The sequence below is a fragment of the Salmo salar genome, chromosome ssa25 (genome assembly GCF_905237065.1).
Source record: "Salmo salar chromosome ssa25, Ssal_v3.1, whole genome shotgun sequence".
Lineage (NCBI taxonomy): Eukaryota > Metazoa > Chordata > Actinopteri > Salmoniformes > Salmonidae > Salmo > Salmo salar.
Window position 1 is genome coordinate 48,247,594 of NC_059466.1, and position 21,896 is coordinate 48,269,489.

General features: G+C 41.6%; 2 protein-coding genes across 2 annotated transcripts; both read right to left on the minus strand.

The window, feature by feature from the left end:
- Nucleotides 1-1,162: 1,162 nt before the first annotated feature.
- LOC106595942 (granzyme-like protein 1) lies at nucleotides 1,163-10,694 on the minus strand. The gene is made up of 5 exons (XM_045707448.1): nucleotides 10,550-10,694; nucleotides 6,868-7,018; nucleotides 5,134-5,281; nucleotides 4,642-4,902; nucleotides 1,163-4,475 (listed from the first exon to the last, which is right to left on the minus strand). The coding sequence occupies exons 1-5, from the start codon at nucleotides 10,692-10,694 to the stop codon at nucleotides 4,314-4,316; spliced, it is 867 nt and encodes a 288-aa protein (XP_045563404.1). The 3' UTR covers nucleotides 1,163-4,313.
- Nucleotides 10,695-14,747: 4,053 nt separating this feature from the next.
- On the minus strand, nucleotides 14,748-21,483 carry LOC106586877 (granzyme-like protein 1). The gene is made up of 5 exons (XM_014174604.2): nucleotides 21,396-21,483; nucleotides 20,868-21,018; nucleotides 19,135-19,282; nucleotides 18,644-18,904; nucleotides 14,748-18,476 (listed from the first exon to the last, which is right to left on the minus strand). The coding sequence occupies exons 1-5, from the start codon at nucleotides 21,439-21,441 to the stop codon at nucleotides 18,315-18,317; spliced, it is 768 nt and encodes a 255-aa protein (XP_014030079.1). The 5' UTR covers nucleotides 21,442-21,483; the 3' UTR covers nucleotides 14,748-18,314.
- Between the last annotated feature and the right edge of the window lie 413 nt (nucleotides 21,484-21,896).

Here is a 21,896-nt window from a genome sequence, read left to right on the forward strand (position 1 = left end):
ACCATTCACAACCAAAGCTCACGCCGAGGTTGGCTTAGTTCTGTACTTGACATGTGTGTCCTTGTAACGCAGAGGCTGCAGACCTCAGGTAGTGGAACTCCTGGAGAACATTGGTCATTGTCTTATATAGTGGCGAGGGGAGGAGGGTGTGTTTCATCGTTTATAACCCCTGTCTCTTTACAGGGGCGGGCCACTAATCAAGCAGGGCACTTTCCTTATGAAAACCCAATTCTCTCAATTGGAAGCTAAAATTACATTTAATCTCCTAACAAACAATTTCAATATCAAACATTTCAATTGCATAACAATTCCATGTGACTCTGATAACTAGAGGGTGTATACTTTCCCAGGTACAGTTTATGTCGTCCTGTCATCAGTCATAATGTCTCAGATGACAACTGAACTGACATCAATACTCATTAAGTTCCAAAGCATATTTCCAACTGGTTTTATTACCAAAATATGGTTCCTTTTCCCCATTTGTTTGATGTTCCCAGACTCTATATTTAACAAAGGCTATTCAACAGTCCTTCAGTAGGGTAGAAAGAGAGGGGAAGGGAGAAAGGTATTTATGGGGGGTCATAAACCTTACCCACAGGCCAACGTCATGACAACATGAAAACACCAAAACCCACAGACACACAGAGGAGAGCTGAGAGAAGGTGAGAAACATTTACATTACATTTACATTTAAGTCATTTAGCAGACGCTCTTATCCAGAGCGACTTACAAATTGGTGCATTCACCTTATAATATCCAGTGGAACAACCACTTTACAATAGTGCATCTAAATCTTTTAAGGGGGGGTTAGAAGGATTACTTTATCCTATCCCAGGTATTCCTTAAAGAGGTGGGGTTTCAGGTGTCTCCGGAAGGTGGTGATTGACTCCGCTGTCCTGGCGTCGTGAGGGAGCTTGTTCCACCATTGGGGTGCCAGAGCAGCGAACAGTTTTGACTGGGCTGAGCGGGAACTGTGCTTCCTCAGAGGTAGGGAGGCGAGCAGGCCAGAGGTGGATGAACACCATGCAAGACCTGCAAAAGTCACTGTAAAGTTGTTTCCGGAGAATGTATTGCCTAGCAACAGAGACCATGTGGAGCTGGGTGGGTTTTAGGGTCCTGTGTAACGGCCGTCGTCAGAAAGAGACCAAGGTGCAGCGGAGGATGTGTTCATCATAAAGGATTTAATGAATCGCATGAACACTACAAAATAAACAAAAACGACCAGCAACAGTTCTGTCCGGTTACACACTAAACAGAAAACAATCACCCACAAACCCCAAAGGAAAAACAGGCTGCCTATGTATGACTCCCAATCAGCAACAATGAACTACAGCTGTTCCTGATTGAGAGCCACACACGGCCAACCAAAGAAACAAACCAACATAGAAAAATAAACATAGAACGCCCACCCATGGCCTAACCAAAATAGAGAACTAAAAACCCCTCTCTATGGCCAGGGCGTTACATCCTGTCTATTTCTGAGACGGTGTTGGTTCACAGAACAACAACAGGAAAAGCACAGAGGTGGTTGGTGGTTTCTCAATAACTAGGTGAGAGCTAGACATATATGACAGGTTTCAGTGGAACAGAAGAGGACACGCCACACAATCTTACACACACACACAGGGTCAAAAGTCCATACTGTCATCTATGGTCATTTTGCTGTATTTCAGTCTGCATTTTAAATAGATTGAATTTTGTGTCACTGGCCTACACACAATACCCCATGATGTCAAAGTGGAATTTTGTTTGTTGAACATTTTAGTAATGAATAAAATAGTGAAGCTGATATGTCTTGAATCAATGAGTATTCAACCCCTTTGTTAAGGCAAGCCTAAATAAGTTCAGCACACACAAAATCCAAGAGGAAAACCTGGTTCAGTCTGCTTTCCAACACACTGGGAGATGAATTCACCTTTCACCTGAACAATAACCTAAAACACAATTCCAAATCTATACGGGAGTTGCTGAACAAGAAGACAGAGTTAACGTTTTTTCTTAAATCAGCTTGAAAATCTATTGCAAGACTTGCGAATGGCTGTCTTTCAATGATCACCAATCAACTTGACAGAGTTTGAAGAATGTTTTTAAGAATAATGGACAAATATTGTAACAGCATAATGAAGTATACCCCTGGATTTACAGCATAATGAAGTCTACCCCTGGATTTACAGCATAATGAAGTCTACCCCTGAATTTACAGAATAATGAAGTCTACCCCTGGATTTACAGCATAATGAAGTCTACCCCTGAATTTACAGAATAATGAAGTATCCCCTGGATTTACAGCATAATGAAGTCTACCCCTGGATTTACAGCATAATGAAGTCTACCCCTGGATTTACAGCATAATGAAGTATACCCCTGGATTTACAGCATAATGAAGTATCCCCTGGATTTACAGCATAATGAAGTCTACCCCTGGATTTACAGCATAATGAAGTCTACCCCTGGATTTACAGCATAATGAAGTCTACCCCTGAATTTACAGAATAATGAAGTATCCCCTGGATTTACAGCATAATGAAGTCTACCCCTGGATTGACAGCATAATGAAGTCTACCCCTGGATTTACAGCATAATGAAGTCTACCCCTGGATTTACAGCATAATGAAGTATCCCCTGGATTTACAGCATAATGAAGTATCCCCTGGATTTACAGCATAATGAAGTCTACCCCTGGATTTACAGCATAATGAAGTATACCCCTGGATTTACAGCATAATGAAGTATACCCCCGTGTTAACATGCTTATGAAGTATACCCCCGTGTTAACATGCTTATGAAGTATACCCCTGGATGTACAGTATAATTATGTATACATCTGGATTTACAATCTAATGAAGTCTACAGTACACCACTGGATTTACTGTATAATGAAGTCTACAGTATACCCCTGGATTTACAGTATATTGAAGCACTTTATTACCCTGGATTTACAGTCTAATGACGCACCCACCGTCTCAAACTGCTGGACGCAGTCTACCCCTGGATTTACAGTCTAATGATGTATACCCCTGGAAATACAGTCTAATGAAGTCTACCTCTGGATTTAAAATCTAATGAAGTATACCCCTGGATTTACAGTCTAATGATGTATACCCCTGGAAATACAGTCTAATGAAGTCTACCTCTGGATTTACAGTCTAATGAAGTCCACCCCCTGGATTTTGAATTTATTGGTACAGCTGTCCTACCTTATTGTCAGATCACATCACTTCAGAAGATAAATCTTTTCACGCTTAATTTTATGGATTAGTAGACTAAACAATTTCTGCAAGAGACCCTGCATTCTGTTACATTTTCCCAGACTAAATAAGTGGTATGCTTTGGGAAATGATCTGGATGTTTGTGACATTTAATTCATAATTGTATAGGGGTAAATGAAAGGATGGATGCACACAATGACTAAGCATTGACAATATTTTAAAATCACGAGTTAACAAATACAAATATTTTCTAATAATATTATTCTAAAGTACATGAATGTATTTTTACAAATATTATATCGGTTCAACATGTAAAATATTAACCAATGTGTGACAAAGATTTGGCTTTAGAAAACGTTACATTTCATAGTAGTAAAAGCAGTAATTGATAAAAAAAAAAACTGAGAATGTGGTACATGCCATTACCGTACAGCTACACCAATCAAAACTGAAAGAAAAAAAATATATACAATATGCAATGTGCCTTATTAAGCAGACATGTACAGGTAATTACCAACATAAAGTGTCTTAATAGGGCGTTGGGCACCACGGGCCAGAACAACTTCAATGAACCTTGGTATAGATTCTACAAGTGTCTGGAACTCTATTGGAGGGATGTGACACCATTCTTCCATGAGATATTCCAACGTTTGGTGTTTTGTTGATGGTGGTGGAAAACAATTGTCTCAAGCGCCGCTCCACAATCTCCCGTAAAGTGTTAAATTGGGTTGAGATCTGGTGTCTGAGACGGCCATGACATATGGTTTACATCGTTTTTCATATCTCATCAAACCATTCAGTGACCACTCGTGCCCTGTGGATGGCGGCATTGTCATTCTATGTAGGATTAGCCATGGTAGCCGAAATAATGGCCTGCCCAGCATTTTTCTATTTATGACCTTAATCATGATGCTAATTGCTTAATCAACTCAGGAACCACACCTGTGTGGAAGCGTATGTTTCAAAATCATTTGTATCCCTCATTTACTCGTGTTTCCACTATTTTGACAGTTACCTGTATATTCGTACACAACATGTTATGCATTTATGATATCTATTTATGCATGCATTATTTTTTTTTAATATATATATATTTTTTTAAAGCTATCCATTAATCACCTCTTCAATCCAGGACTTAAAGAAGGAAATGTTTATGTACACACGGGGGAATTTACGATCATCACATTTCAGTGGATTACGAAAAGAAGCAACAATACCCTGTGCCACGTTCTTGTTCTTGCAAATAACAGGTCCACCTGAATCTCCCTGGGAAAAGGCACATGAAAACAAACATTTGTAAGTAAGTAGTGTATTGTACATACTGCTGGAACAGGAAAGGAGATCTCATCTTTTTCCAACTAACACCGCTATCATTCCGTGTTGTTTCAAACTGTACTTGTCAAATTATTTGATTCAAATGTTTGTTATTTACCTGACAAAAGCCTTTCTGTCCATCATCAGTGCATATCATTTGGCTACTTATAAAGTCATCTTTCCACTTATTTACGCATTCAAAGTTGAACTGCATCGTGACTTCAACTTCCATCAAAACATCTGCAGCACCAGATGTTTTATCTGGTTTAGTCTTGCCCCAGCCAGAGACAGAGCACTTGGTTCTGGCTGGGATATGTTTAACTTTATCGGGTAGTCCAATGACCTTCACATACTCGTTCAGAAATGCATTGGTATGTAACTGTAAAAGAAAAACATTCTATGAATTAAAGGTACATGTAAATATAATATCTATAAGCATCACTTGACCAGCTAAGGTGGAACAAAGAGCCAAAAGTGGCTCACTAGACAGATATTAATGTTGTTGATGTCTGTAAGCAGGACATTGTGTATGATAAAGTTATATTAGTGAGTTTACTGTCCTAACAAAAAAACATTAACAATAGAGAAATGAAATATGTCTGAGACATACCTTCAGTAGCATGATGTCGTAACTTAACTGAGTTATATTCTCATGTAAGGGATGCCGATGGTAATGTGACACTTTCCTCTCTTGCCGACTCTTCTTCTCTTCTTTGGTTAGGTTGTGAGCTCCAAGGACCACCGTTAAAGGATAAGTACTAAAAAAAAAAAAAAAAAAGAGTCACATTAACTTCTCTGGGCTAGGTGGGATGCTAGCGTCCCACCTGCGGGACACACTATTCAACAGCCAGTGAAATAGCATGGTGCGAAATACAAAACAGCAAAAATCTCATAATTTCATTTTCTCAAACAATCAACTATTTTACACCATTTTAAAGATAAACTTCTCGTTAATCTAACCACATTGTCCGATTTCAAAAAGGCTTTACGGCGAAAGCTTAAAATTAGATTATGTTAGGACATAAACTTCACAAGAAAAACCACACAGCCATTTTCCAAGCAAGGACATGCATCACAAAACCAAAGATACAGCTCAAATATTCACTAACCTTTGATGATCTTCATCAGATGGCACTCATAGGACTTCATGTTACACAATACATGTATGTTTTGCTCGATAAAATTCATATTTATAGCTAAAAACCCCATTTTACATTGGCGCGTGATGTTCAGAAAATGTATTCCCACCAAACCTCCGGTGAATGAGCACATCAATTTACAAAAATACTCATCATAAACATTGATCAAATTTACAACAGTTATTGAAAGAATTATAGATATACTTCTCCTTAATGCAACCGCTAAGTCAGATTTTGAAATAGCTTTACGGAGAAAGCACATTTTTCAATATTCTGAGTACCTAGCTCAGCCATCAAAGCAAGCTATACAGATACCCGCCAAGTTCTGGGGTCAACTAAACTCAGAATTAGTATTATAAATATTCTCTTACCTTTGCTGATCTTCGTCAGAATGCACTCCTAGGACTCCTACTTCCACAAGAAATGTTCTTTTTGTTCGAAATACTCCATATTTATGACCAAATACCTCCGTTTTGTTCGTGCGTTCAGATCACTATCCAAAGGCATAATGCGCGAGCGTAAATCCAGACACGAAAAGTCAAATAGTTCCATTACCGTTCGTAGAAACATGTCAAACGTTGCTTACAATCAATCCTTAGGGTCTTTTTTAACATAAAACATCGATAATATTCCAACCGGACAATAGCGTATTCATTACAGATGAAAAAGAAGGAGCGGCGGGCCAAATGTGCCTGCGCAGTAAACAACTCACTGGTCCCAGGCAGTCCACTCATTGACTGAGCTCCTATTTTCTCCCCAGTAACAGGAGAAGGATGAAACAACTTTCTAAAGACTGTTGACAGCCAATGGAAGCCTTAGGAAGTGCAACGTGACCCCACAGACACTGTAGTTTCGATAGGGATTCAAAAGAAGAACTACAATTCTCAGATTTCCCACTTCGTGGTTGGATTTTTCTCAGGTTTTTGCCTGCCATATGAGTTCTGTTATACTCACAGACATCATTCAAACAGTTTTAGAAACTTCAGAGTGTTTTCTATCCAAATCTACTAATAATATGCTAATATTTGACTCTGGGCCCGAGTATTAGGCAGTTTACTCTGGGCACGCTTTTCATCCGAAAATGAAAATACTGCCCCCTATACCTTAAAAAACTAAACAACAAGATAGTCAACATTGAGTTATTACTCAAACATGCCCCTCAAGAGACATGTAACATGATGCATTTGTATTCATTCCTGACTCACCCTTTCAAGCAGTGTGCTGAAGTCAGGACAAAGTCCTCCCGGATGAGCATTCCTCCACAAACATGGTGTCCTCTGTGTTGCAGAGAGACCATATAGGGCCTAGAGTGGGGCTTAGCTATCTTACCACCCACAATGCCACTCTCAGAGGCTCCTTGGAAGGAGGGGGAAAAGGGATATCATGTTAACTATGTCTTCTGGGACATACTGTCACGTCCTGACCAGTAGAGGGTGTAGTTGGGTCAGGACGTGGCAGAAGGGAGTAAGTGTTTTATTGTTTCATTTAATTTTGGCCGTGTGACTTCCAATCAAGCACAGCTGTAGAGGGTTGTGGTTGATTGGGAGTCACACATAAGTTGCCTACGTTTCCGTTGTGTGGTGTGGGTAATTGTGCTTGTCACTGTTGTTGCACCTGACAGGACTGTGTTGGCTGTCAGTTTTGTTGTTTTGTTAATTGCATAGTGTTCGTAACATTAAAAATGACGAACCCTAACTCCGCCGCATTTTGGTCCACTTCTTCCGTAGACAGCCGTTACAGAATTACCCACCAAACCAGGACCAAGCGGCGGAAGAGGAAGGAGCAGCAGGACTACTGCGTTATGGACAAATGGACATGGGAACAGATCCTGGACGGAGAGGGACCATGGACTCAGGCTGGGGATTATCGCCTCCCGCAGTGGGAGATTGAAGCGGCGAGAGCGGAGAGGCGATACTACGAGGAGAGAGAGCGCAACGAGCACGAGAGGCAGCCCCAATATTTTTTGGGGGGGCACACGGGACAGTCGGTGGAGCTGAGGTCGGAACCAGAGCCAGTCGGGATGACATTGGAGGTGAGCGAGGGCTATGAGACAGAGACTGTGACGGGGTTAATGGGAAAATTAGGAGAGAGAGAGATGAGAGAGCTGCTAGTGTGGTGCATAAAGTACGGCATTCGCCCTAATGAGCGTGTCGTGGGTATGATGTCACCTGAGGCAGCTCTCCATACTCGTCCTGAGGTGCGTGCTGGTTGTCTGGTAAAGACTGTGCCTGCGCCCAGAAACAGGCCTCCTCCATGTCTTCCCAGCCCTGCACATCCTGTACCTACGCCCAGAACCAAGCCTCCTGCATGTCTTCCTATCCTGGTCAAGCCCGTGCCTCCTCCACGGACCAGTACTCCAGTGGGTCTCTCTATCCTGGTCAAGCCCGTGTCTCCTCCACGGACCAGTCCTCCAGTGGGTCTCCCTATCCTGGTCAAACCCGTGTCTCCTCCACAGACCAGTCCTCCAGTGGGTCTCCCTATCCTGGTCAAGCCCGTGCCTCCTCCACGGACCAGTCAACAGTCGTCGGAGCTGCCCGCCAGTCAACAGTCGTTGGAGCTGCCCGCCAGTCAACAGTCGTCAGAGCTGCCCGCCAGTCAACAGTCGTCAGAGCTGCCCGCCAGTCAACAGTCGTCAGAGCTGCCCGCCAGTCAACAGTCGTCAGAGCTGCCCGCCAGTCAACAGTCGTCAGAGCTGCCCGCCAGTCAACAGTCGCCAGAGAGGTCAGACTGCCCTGAACTGCCGGAGTGGCCAGACTGCCCTGAACTGCCGGAGTGGCCAGACTGCCCTGAACTGCCGGAGTGGCCAGACTGCCCTAAACTGCCGGAGTGGCCAGACTGCCCTGTTCTGCCGGAGTGGCCGGACTGCCCTGTTCTGCCAGAGTGGCCGGACTGCCCTGTTCTGCCAGAGTGGCCGGACTGCCCTGTTCTGCCAGAGTGGCCGGACTGCCCTGTTCTGCCAGAGTGGCCGGACTGCCCTGTTCTGCCAGAGTGGCCGGACTGCCCTGTTCTGCCAGAGTGGCCGGACTGCCCTGTTCTGCCAGAGTGGCCGGACTGCCCTGTTCTGCCAGAGTGGCCGGACTGCCCTGTTCTGCCAGAGTGGCCGGACTGCCCTGTTCTGCCAGAGTGGCCGGACTGCCCGGTTCTGCCAGAGGTGCCCGCCTGCCCTGATCTGCCAGGGTGCCCGGTCTGTCAGGATCAGCCCGAGTGGTCCTCCTGCCCTCCGGCCCAGCCCGAGTGGTCCTCCTGCCCTCCGGCCCAGCCCGAGTGGTCCTCCTGCCCTCCGGCCCAGCCCGAGTGGCCCGCATGCCCTCCGGCCCAGCCCGAGTGGCCCGCATGCCTTCCGGCCCAGCCCGAGTGGCCCGCATGCCTTCCGGCCCAGCCCGAGTGGCCCGCATGCCTTCCGGCCCAGCCCGAGTGGCCCGCATGCCTTCCGGCCCAGCCCGAGTGGCCCGCATGCCTTCCGACCCAGCCCGAGTGGTCCGTCTGCCAGGGTCAGCCCGAGTGGCCCGTCTGCCCGGCGCAGCGATCGGGCGCCAACAGAGTGGGCGACGCCGAAGGTGGAGCGAGGTCCACGTCCTGCACCTGAGCCACCTCCAGGATAGGTGGGTTGGGGAGGGAGGGTGTAGCACAGTGCCGTCGGTGACGGCAGCCACCCTCCCTTCCCTCCCTTATTGTTTAGGTGTTCCTTTTGTTGGGGATTTTTTTGTGTTTTCCTTTTTTTTAGGTGCATCCCGGGTCTGCACCTTGAGGGGGGTACTGTCACGTCCTGACCAGTAGAGGGTGTAGTTGGGTCAGGACGTGGCAGAAGGGAGTAAGTGTTTTATTGTTTCATTTAATTTTGGCCGTGTGACTTCCAATCAAGCACAGCTGTAGAGGGTTGTGGTTGATTGGGAGTCACACATAAGTTGCCTACGTTTCCGTTGTGTGGTGTGGGTAATTGTGCTTGTCACTGTTGTTGCACCTGACAGGACTGTGTTGGCTGTCAGTTTTGTTGTTTTGTTAATTGCATAGTGTTCGTAACATTAAAAATGACGAACCCTAACTCCGCCGCATTTTGGTCCACTTCTTCCGTAGACAGCCGTTACACATACAAGGAGCAAAAAAACAACATAATTTGTGTTCAATTAGGTTAACAATTAGCTACCTTCTTTACTGTCTATTACCTAGTGATTATTTATAGAGAATAATCTGCTATACCTTCTTTACTGTCTATTACCAAGTGATTATTTATAGAGAATAATCTGCTATACCTTCTTTACTGTCTGCAACCTAGTGATTATTTATAGAGAATAATCTGCTATACCTTCTTTACTGTCTATTACCTAGTGATTATTTATAGAGAATAATCTGCTATACCTTCTTTACTGTCTGCTATCAAGTGATTATTTATAGAGAATAATCTGCTATACCTTCTTTACTGTCTATTACCTAGTGATTATTTATAGAGAATAATCTGCTATACCTTCTTTACTGTCTATTACCTAGTGATTATTTATAGAGAATAATCAGCTGTACCTTCTTTACTGTCTATTACCTAGTGATTATTTATAGAGAATAATCTGCTGTACCTTCTTTACTGTCTGCTACCTAGTGATTATTTATAGAGAATAATCTGCTATACCGTCCCACTGTAGCTCAGTTGGTAGAGCATGGCGCTTGCAACACCAGGGTTGTGGGTTCGATTTCCATGGGGGGCCAGTATTTAAAAAAATGTAATAAAATGTTTGCACTCTACTGTAAATCGCTCTGGATAAGAGCGTCTACTAAAATGTAATGTAAATGTTTACTGTCTGCTACCAAGTGATTATTTATAGAGAATAATCAGCTGTACCTTCTTTACCAGCTGGTTCTTCGTAGATATATAATGTATAGAATAGATCAACTCACCAGTAGAGGAAAGGAGTTGGAGGAGGATGAGGAGGTACAGGTACATGGTGGTGGACTGGCAGAGATCTAGATGATTAGAGTCTGCAGGTTTCTCCTCTTTATACAAACCACATTTACAACCCCCCACCCTCCTTTCCCCCTCCATACCCCCACATGCACTTATACATACTGAAAGTGAAAGCTAAGGTAAGGTGAGATGGAGTGGAAATATCACACATTTTTAAGTTGGTTGTAAGTGGCCTCAGATGATTCATACCAAAAAGCACCTTTTATAACAAAGTACACCATCCGTATGTCTCTTTAGAACGTCATTCATGTCCCTAACCTGTCAGGACCTCAACAGGAACAAGAACATTAGAAATGCTTATCTTACTTTACAATTCAACCGATAACCTTGCTTACTACTTCACTGAGCACTTTGATATGAAAGAAGTTTTGACACAAATGTAACGTCTAACATGCGCCGAAATGGTTTGTAGTGTCATGACTGTCCTGATCAGGTCAGGTTACAGGAGACCACAACCCTACAGATTATCTCTCAACCCCCAACAGAGGAGGAGAGATCTAGGGGTATGAAGACGTGGGGGTTTTATGACCCCTCACGCCCATGATAAATCTTAGGCCACAGACAAAATTCCTTTGTCCTCTCACTATGGAAAACCAGCCTCAGAACATTAAACATGCAATAAAGGGACTTTGGAACAATGGTTTCCGTCAACCACAATGGTGTTCATGACGATAGATGGAATATGAAAATGTATGTAATTTTTGTGTTGTTATTAAAGGTTAATAGATGATGTTATTACGAAAACATTGTAACTTTAAGAGTTTTCCCAGTATATGCCTGATGTTTATACATTGTACGTTGAGTGGAAAATGTCCAAATCAAAGAGAATGTTTTGGTAAAGATGAAATGTGAAGTTAGTTGTCTAAAATTGGATTTGAGTAAAATCTAGACCTTGCCTCTTAACTTGGTACGCCCAGAGAATTGCCCTAAAGGCGGTAACGCCCACTTCTGACCCGAGGGTATAAGAAATGGGGGTTAAGAATGAATGAAGTGACCCAAGCTACAAGGAGGTCTAAAAAGTCAACAAACCCCAAAACGCAACACAAGGTTGAAGAAAAATAAATATTTTTCTACCCAAGCTATGGATGAGTAGCTGTGACTAAGCGGGTGAATTCAAGCCGAACCACCTAGCCTCCACTCTCCATTGAATCGTGGTATCTACACTATTTCATTCCTACGCTGTGAGCTCTGAGCTACAGAGCTGTCTGTCCTCAGAAGACCCCTTTCAGAGCAAGGGCGAGGAATCAGACCACTAAGCCAAAAAGGACACTGACATCATGAGGACAACCAGAGAGTTGCGCCGGAGAAGTGCGTCATTGAGAAGCCTAAACGACCCGCGCGGAGCTTCCCATCTGAGACCTCCAACACGTAATTACATCATTATATTCTGACCCATAAGAGCGGCAGTTCGGGGCAAGGCTAGGGTTGAAATAAGCATAGCTGACAAATGCACCCAAATGTATATTTCTCTCGTGTACTTTGTCTTTTTCTCTCTCTTTTAAATCCCCATTTTGGGTAACACGCGCCTAATCAATAGCCTAGACTGTGTTTTTGTGTATGTGTATCTTTTAACATCATTTTAGCTTTCTAGTAAATAAATAATCAACTAAGATTGGTGTGGTACGAAGTCATTGGTGGGACCCGGGTCCGTGCAGATTCCCGGATTATGCGACGTTCAGAATGAGACTGTAGAGGAAATTGATTAATTAGCGACTGTTGTAAAATCGATATTCTGATATTCTTTGAGTTAATTTGGGAAATAGAAACTCAATAAAACTAATTTTCCCATGGTGCCCCAGGTAAATGAGTTAATAATTGCTTGATTAATTTAATCACGCAATTATAAACCGCTAATCATTCGATGAGCAACAGTCGTCACATTAACTAATACAACGTCACGACAGTAGTTATAAATGACCAGGTTGCAAAGCTGTAACACACACTGGGTATGTTGTGGGCAGGGCTTTTTCCTACGATTAATCACGTGAGTGAATTTTAATTCGACCAATCAGGTGAGGTGTTGTCTCTCTACATGTAGTCTACCTCCTTTCCAATTCCCACCTTCCTCATTCCACAGTAGAACCCTGAGGGTGAAGGGCTGGCCCAGACGTTTGAGACGGTGGATGTAGTTGGTTTGAGGTTGTGGTACCTGCAGGTCCAACAACAGGACAGGACATTGTTGTGTCTTTGGCTATGCCGGATTAAGTGATATGACATGCTATTCTATAAAATCCTTTCTCTGTAATTAATATTACCTGATTAAGCTAATCATGTAAATGTAATTAACTAGAAAGTCGGGACACCACGGAAGAGTGTTTATAGAGCCGTTATCTTCTGAATAAACTCTTAAAAACTTTAATATTTTACATCGATAGCCGTCAATATTAATCCTCATTTTATTTTCAGTCTCATAATGAAAGTCAATTCTTGGTTATCTTCACGAACCCTGGCTAACAAGTTGAATCAGCAATACAAAATTGGGTTTAATTATTTATTTACTAAATACCTAACTAATCACACAGAATTATATATACACAAAATACAAATGATGTCATGCAGAAAACGACCCTGGTGGACGGAGCCGACACGGCGGCTTGTTGCACAAAGAAAGGGGGTTGGGCTTGAATGAAAGAGCGGGAAGACTGAGGAACACAGAAACAGCTATGCTATCGTAAATACAGAATCTTATGCTTTCTAAATTACCGCCCATTTGGAAAAGGAAAATGCAATAAATATTTACTCTGAGCTGCGCTTCGGTAGATTGGTCGTAGATGCTGGCCGGGTTGGCCAACAGATCTTCCTGTCCTCGGAAGAATGTCAATGGTGTTAAAGTGGATACGTTGTAGTATCTTCGTCTGTGGTAGACTGGATCCATCGTCCGTCCTTTCCTAGCCCACGTCTACAGCGGCCGCTGCTAACTCAACGGCTAGGAAGTATCACTTCTGTAGTGAATAAGTTCAAAGTTCATACCATTCACAACCAAAGCTCACGCCGAGGTTGGCTTAGTTCTGTACTTGACATGTGTGTCCTTGTAACGCAGAGGCTGCAGACCTCAGGTAGTGGAACTCCTGGAGAACATTGGTCATTGTCTTATATAGTGGCGAGGGGAGGAGGGTGTGTTTCATCGTTTATAACCCCTGTCTCTTTACAGGGGCGGGCCACTAATCAAGCAGGGCACTTTCCTTATGAAAACCCAATTCTCTCAATTGGAAGCTAAAATTACATTTAATCTCCTAACAAACAATTTCAATATCAAACATTTCAATTGCATAACAATTCCATGTGACTCTGATAACTAGAGGGTGTATACTTTCCCAGGTACAGTTTATGTCGTCCTGTCATCAGTCATAATGTCTCAGATGACAACTGAACTGACATCAATACTCATTAAGTTCCAAAGCATATTTCCAACTGGTTTTATTACCAAAATATGGTTCCTTTTCCCCATTTGTTTGATGTTCCCAGACTCTATATTTAACAAAGGCTATTCAACAGTCCTTCAGTAGGGTAGAAAGAGAGGGGAAGGGAGAAAGGTATTTATGGGGGGGTCATAAACCTTACCCACAGGCCAACGTCATGACAACATGAAAACACCAAAACCCACAGACACACAGAGGAGAGCTGAGAGAAGGTGAGAAACATTTACATTACATTTACATTTAAGTCATTTAGCAGACGCTCTTATCCAGAGCGACTTACAAATTGGTGCATTCACCTTATAATATCCAGTGGAACAACCACTTTACAATAGTGCATCTAAATCTTTTAAGGGGGGGTTAGAAGGATTACTTTATCCTATCCCAGGTATTCCTTAAAGAGGTGGGGTTTCAGGTGTCTCCGGAAGGTGGTGATTGACTCCGCTGTCCTGGCGTCGTGAGGGAGCTTGTTCCACCATTGGGGTGCCAGAGCAGCGAACAGTTTTGACTGGGCTGAGCGGGAACTGTGCTTCCTCAGAGGTAGGGAGGCGAGCAGGCCAGAGGTGGATGAACACCATGCAAGACCTGCAAAAGTCACTGTAAAGTTGTTTCCGGAGAATGTATTGCCTAGCAACAGAGACCATGTGGAGCTGGGTGGGTTTTAGGGTCCTGTGTAACGGCCGTCGTCAGAAAGAGACCAAGGTGCAGCGGAGGATGTGTTCATCATAAAGGATTTAATGAATCGCATGAACACTACAAAATAAACAAAAACGACCAGCAACAGTTCTGTCCGGTTACACACTAAACAGAAAACAATCACCCACAAACCCCAAAGGAAAAACAGGCTGCCTATGTATGACTCCCAATCAGCAACAATGAACTACAGCTGTTCCTGATTGAGAGCCACACACGGCCAACCAAAGAAACAAACCAACATAGAAAAATAAACATAGAACGCCCACCCATGGCCTAACCAAAATAGAGAACTAAAAACCCCTCTCTATGGCCAGGGCGTTACATCCTGTCTATTTCTGAGACGGTGTTGGTTCACAGAACAACAACAGGAAAAGCACAGAGGTGGTTGGTGGTTTCTCAATAACTAGGTGAGAGCTAGACATATATGACAGGTTTCAGTGGAACAGAAGAGGACACGCCACACAATCTTACACACACACACAGGGTCAAAAGTCCATACTGTCATCTATGGTCATTTTGCTGTATTTCAGTCTGCATTTTAAATAGATTGAATTTTGTGTCTCTGGCCTACACACAATACCCCATGATGTCAAAGTGGAATTTTGTTTGTTGAACATTTTAGTAATGAATAAAATAGTGAAGCTGATATGTCTTGAATCAATGAGTATTCAACCCCTTTGTTAAGGCAAGCCTAAATAAGTTCAGCACACACAAAATCCAAGAGGAAAACCTGGTTCAGTCTGCTTTCCAACACACTGGGAGATGAATTCACCTTTCACCTGAACAATAACCTAAAACACAATTCCAAATCTATACGGGAGTTGCTGAACAAGAAGACAGAGTTAACGTTTTTTCTTAAATCAGCTTGAAAATCTATTGCAAGACTTGCGAATGGCTGTCTTTCAATGATCACCAATCAACTTGACAGAGTTTGAAGAATGTTTTTAAGAATAATGGACAAATATTGTAACAGCATAATGAAGTATACCCCTGGATTTACAGCATAATGAAGTATACCCCTGGATTTACAGCATAATGAAGTCTACCCCTGGATTTACAGCATAATGAAGTCTACCCCTGGATTTACAGCATAATGAAGTCTACCCCTGAATTTACAGAATAATGAAGTATCCCCTGGATTTACAGCATAATGAAGTCTACCCCTGGATTTACAGCATAATGAAGTCTACCCCTGGATTTACAGCATAATGAAGTCTACCCCTGAATTTACAGAATAATGAAGTATCCCCTGGATTTACAGCATAATGAAGTCTACCCCTGGATTGACAGCATAATGAAGTCTACCCCTGGATTTACAGCATAATGAAGTCTACCCCTGGATTTACAGCATAATGAAGTCTACCCCTGGATTTACAGCATAATGAAGTCTACCCCTGGATTTACAGCATAATGAGTCTACCCCTGGATTTACAGCATAATGAAGTATCCCCTGGATTTACAGCATAATGAAGTCTACCCCTGGATTTACAGCATAATGAAGTATACCCCTGGATTTACAGCATAATGAAGTATACCCCTGGATTTACAGCATAATGAAGTATACCCCTGGATTTACAGCATAATGAAGTATACCCCCGTGTTAACATGCTTATGAAGTATACCCCCGTGTTAACATGCTTATGAAGTATACCCCTGGATGTACAGTATAATTATGTATACATCTGGATTTACAGTCTAATGAAGTCTACAGTACACCACTGGATTTACTGTCTAATGAAGTCTACAGTATACCCCTGGATTTACAGTATATTGAAGCACTTTATTACCCTGGATTTACAGTCTAATGACGCACCCACCGTCTCAAACTGCTGGACGCAGTCTACCCCTGGATTTACAGTCTAATGATGTATACCCCTGGAAATACAGTCTAATGAAGTCTACCTCTGGATTTAAAATCTAATGAAGTATACCCCTGGATTTACAGTCTAATGATGTATACCCCTGTAAATACAGTCTAATGAAGTCTACCTCTGGATTTAAAGTCTAATGAAGTATACCCCTGGATTTACATCATAATGAAGTATACCCTTGGATTTACAGCATAATGAAGTATACCCCTGGATTTACAGCATAATGAAGTATACCCCCGTGTTAACATGCTTATGAAGTATACCCCCGTGTTAACATGCTTATGAAGTATACCCCTGGATGTACAGTATAATTATGTATACATCTGGATTTACAGTCTAATGAAGTCTACAGTACACCACTGGATTTACTGTCTAATGAAGTCTACAGTATACCCCTGGATTTACAGTATATTGAAGCACTTTATTACCCTGGATTTACAGTCTAATGACGCACCCACCGTCTCAAACTGCTGGACGCAGACTACCCCTGGATTTACAGTCTAATGATGTATACCCCTGGAAATACAGTCTACCTCTGGATTTACAGTCTAATGAAGTCCACCCCCTGGATTTTGAATTTATTGGTACAGCTGTCCTACCTTATTGTCAGATCACATCACTTCAGAAGATAAATCTTTTCACGCTTAATTTTATGGATTAGTAGACTAAACAATTTCTGCAAGAGACCCTGCATTCTGTTACATTTTCCCAGACTAAATAAGTGGTATGCTTTGGGAAATGATCTGGATGTTTGTGACATTTAATTCATAATTGTATAGGGGTAAATGAAAGGATGGATGCACACAATGACTAAGCATTGACAATGTTTTAAAATCACGAGTTAACAAATACAAATATTTTCTAATAATATTATTCTAAAGTACATGAATGTATTTTTACAAATATTATATCGGTTCAACATGTAAAATATTAACCAATGTGTGACAAAGATTTGGCTTTAGAAAACGTTACATTTCATAGTAGTAAAAGCAGTAATTGATAAAAAAAAAAACTGAGAATGTGGTACATGCCATTACCGTACAGCTACACCAATCAAAACTGAAAGAAAAAATATATATACAATATGCAATGTGCCTTATTAAGCAGACATGTACAGGTAATTACCAACATAAAGTGTCTTAATAGGGCGTTGGGCACCACGGGCCAGAACAACTTCAATGAACCTTGGTATAGATTCTACAAGTGTCTGGAACTCTATTGGAGGGATGTGACACCATTCTTCCATGAGATATTCCAACGTTTGGTGTTTTGTTGATGGTGGTGGAAAACAATTGTCTCAAGCGCCGCTCCACAATCTCCCGTAAAGTGTTAAATTGGGTTGAGATCTGGTGTCTGAGACGGCCATGACATATGGTTTACATCGTTTTTCATATCTCATCAAACCATTCAGTGACCACTCGTGCCCTGTGGATGGCGGCATTGTCATCCTATGTAGGATTAGCCATGGTAGCCGAAATAATGGCCTGCCCAGCATTTTTCTATTTATGACCTTAATCATGATGCTAATTGCTTAATCAACTCAGGAACCACACCTGTGTGGAAGCGTATGTTTCAAAATCATTTGTATCCCTCATTTACTCGTGTTTCCACTATTTTGACAGTTACCTGTATATTCGTACACAACATGTTATGCATTTATGATATCTATTTATGCATGCATTATTTTTTTTTAATATATATATATTTTTTTAAAGCTATCCATTAATCACCTCTTCAATCCAGGACTTAAAGAAGGAAATGTTTATGTACACACGGGGGAATTTACGATCATCACATTTCAGTGGATTACGAAAAGAAGCAACAATACCCTGTGCCACGTTCTTGTTCTTGCAAATAACAGGTCCACCTGAATCTCCCTGGGAAAAGGCACATGAAAACAAACATTTGTAAGTAAGTAGTGTATTGTACATACTGCTGGAACAGGAAAAGGAGATCTCATCTTTTTCCAACTAACACCGCTATCATTCCGTGTTGTTTCAAACTGTACTTGTCAAATTATTTGATTCAAATGTTTGTTATTTACCTGACAAAAGCCTTTCTGTCCATCATCAGTGCATATCATTTGGCTACTTATAAAGTCATCTTTCCACTTATTTACGCATTCAAAGTTGAACTGCATCGTGACTTCAACTTCCATCAAAACATCTGCAGCACCAGATGTTTTATCTGGTTTAGTCTTGCCCCAGCCAGAGACAGAGCACTTGGTTCTGGCTGGGATATGTTTAACTTTATCGGGTAGTCCAATGACCTTCACATACTCGTTCAGAAATGCATTGGTATGTAACTGTAAAAGAAAAACATTCTATGAATTAAAGGTACATGTAAATATAATATCTATAAGCATCACTTGACCAGCTAAGGTGGAACAAAGAGCCAAAAGTGGCTCACTAGACAGATATTAATGTTGTTGATGTCTGTAAGCAGGACATTGTGTATGATAAAGTTATATTAGTGAGTTTACTGTCCTAACAAAAAACATTAACAATAGAGAAATGAAATATGTCTGAGACATACCTTCAGTAGCATGATGTCGTAACTTAACTGAGTTATATTCTCATGTAAGGGATGCCGATGGTAATGTGACACTTTCCTCTCTTGCCGACTCTTCTTCTCTTCTTTGGTTAGGTTGTGAGCTCCAAGGACCACCGTTAAAGGATAAGTACTAAAAAAAAAAAAAAAAAGAGTCACATTAACTTCTCTGGGCTAGGTGGGATGCTAGCGTCCCACCTGCGGGACACACTATCCAAGAGCCAGTGAAATAGCATGGTGCGAAATACAAAACAGCAAAAATCTCATAATTTCATTTTCTCAAACAATCAACTATTTTACACCATTTTAAAGATAAACTTCTCGTTAATCTAACCACATTGTCCGATTTCAAAAAGGCTTTACGGCGAAAGCTTAAAATTAGATTATGTTAGGACATAAACTTCACAAGAAAAACCACACAGCCATTTTCCAAGCAAGGACATGCATCACAAAACCAAAGATACAGCTCAAATATTCACTAACCTTTGATGATCTTCATCAGATGGCACTCATAGGACTTCATGTTACACAATACATGTATGTTTTGCTCGATAAAATTCATATTTATAGCTAAAAACCCCATTTTACATTGGCGCGTGATGTTCAGAAAATGTATTCCCACCAAACCTCCGGTGAATGAGCACATCAATTTACAAAAATACTCATCATAAACATTGATCAAATTTACAACAGTTATTGAAAGAATTATAGATATACTTCTCCTTAATGCAACCGCTAAGTCAGATTTTGAAATAGCTTTACGGAGAAAGCACATTTTTCAATATTCTGAGTACCTAGCTCAGCCATCAAAGCAAGCTATACAGATACCCGCCAAGTTCTGGGGTCAACTAAACTCAGAATTAGTATTATAAATATTCTCTTACCTTTGCTGATCTTCGTCAGAATGCACTCCTAGGACTCCTACTTCCACAAGAAATGTTCTTTTTGTTCGAAATACTCCATATTTATGACCAAATACCTCCGTTTTGTTCGTGCGTTCAGATCACTATCCAAAGGCATAATGCGCGAGCGTAAATCCAGACACGAAAAGTCAAATAGTTCCATTACCGTTCGTAGAAACATGTCAAACGTTGCTTACAATCAATCCTTAGGGTCTTTTTTAACATAAAACGTCGATAATATTCCAACCGGACAATAGCGTATTCATTACAGATGAAAAAGAAGGAGCGGCGGGCCAAATGTGCCTGCGCAGTAAACAACTCACTGGTCCCAGGCAGTCCACTCATTGACTGAGCTCCTATTTTCTCCCCAGTAACAGGAGAAGGATGAAACAACTTTCTAAAGACTGTTGACAGCCAATGGAAGCCTTAGGAAGTGCAACGTGACCCCACAGACACTGTAGTTTCGATAGGGATTCAAAAGAAGAACTACAATTCTCAGATTTCCCACTTCCTGGTTGGATTTTTCTCAGGTTTTTGCCTGCCATATGAGTTCTGGTATACTCACAGACATCATTCAAACAGTTTTAGAAACTTCAGAGTGTTTTCTATCCAAATCTACTAATAATATGCTAATATTTGACTCTGGGCCCGAGTATTAGGCAGTTTACTCTGGGCACGCTTTTCATCCGAAAATGAAAATACTGCCCCCTATACCTTAAAAAACTAAACAACAAGATAGTCAACATTGAGTTATTACTCAAACATGCCCCTCAAGAGACATGTAACATGATGCATTTGTATTCATTCCTGACTCACCCTTTCAAGCAGTGTGCTGAAGTCAGGACAAAGTCCTCCCGGATGAGCATTCCTCCACAAACATGGTGTCCTCTGTGTTGCAGAGAGACCATATAGGGCCTAGAGTGGGGCTTAGCTATCTTACCACCCACAATGCCACTCTCAGAGGCTCCTTGGAAGGAGGGGGAAAGAGGATATCATGTTAACTATGTCTTCTGGGACATACAAGGAGCAAAAAAACAACATAATTTGTGTTCAATTAGGTTAACAATTAGCTACCTTCTTTACTGTCTATTACCTAGTGATTATTTATAGACAATAATCTGCTGTACCTTCTTTACTGTCTGCTACCTAGTGATTATTTATAGAGAATAATCTGCTATACCTTCTTTACTGTCTATTACCTAGTGATTTATTTATAGAGAATAATCTGCTATACCTTCTTTACTGTCTGCTACCTAGTGATTTATTTATAGAGAATAATCAGCTGTACCTTCTTTACCAGCTGGTTCTTCGTAAATATATAATGTATAGAATAGATCAACTCACCAGTAGAGGAAGGGAGTTGGAGGAGGATGAGGAGGTACAGGTACATGGTGGTGGACTGGCAGAGATCTAGATGATTTGAGAGACTGCAGGTTTCTCCTCTCTATATATACCACGTTTACATCATCTACCCCCTTCCATACTACCCACATACACACAACAAGAAGGGTCTGGTGGTCTCTTTCATACTGAAAGTGAAAGCTGAGGTAAAGTGAGATGGAGTGGAAATATCACTCATTTTAATATGTTGATTGTCAGTGGTGAGTGGTCTCAGATGAAGCAAAAAGTAACTTTTTAAATAAAATAAAAAACCATCTGAATGTCTGCTCAGATATCCTCCTTTTCTTTCCAGTCATGTCCCTAACTAGCCTGTCAGGTCCTAAACAGAAACAAGACTAGTATGTTTTAAAATACTTCACTTTATGTCAAACTGAACCAATAACTGAGCTACTTTCTTAGACTATGAGTTTGAAAAGCATATTTACACAAAATATATTACAAACG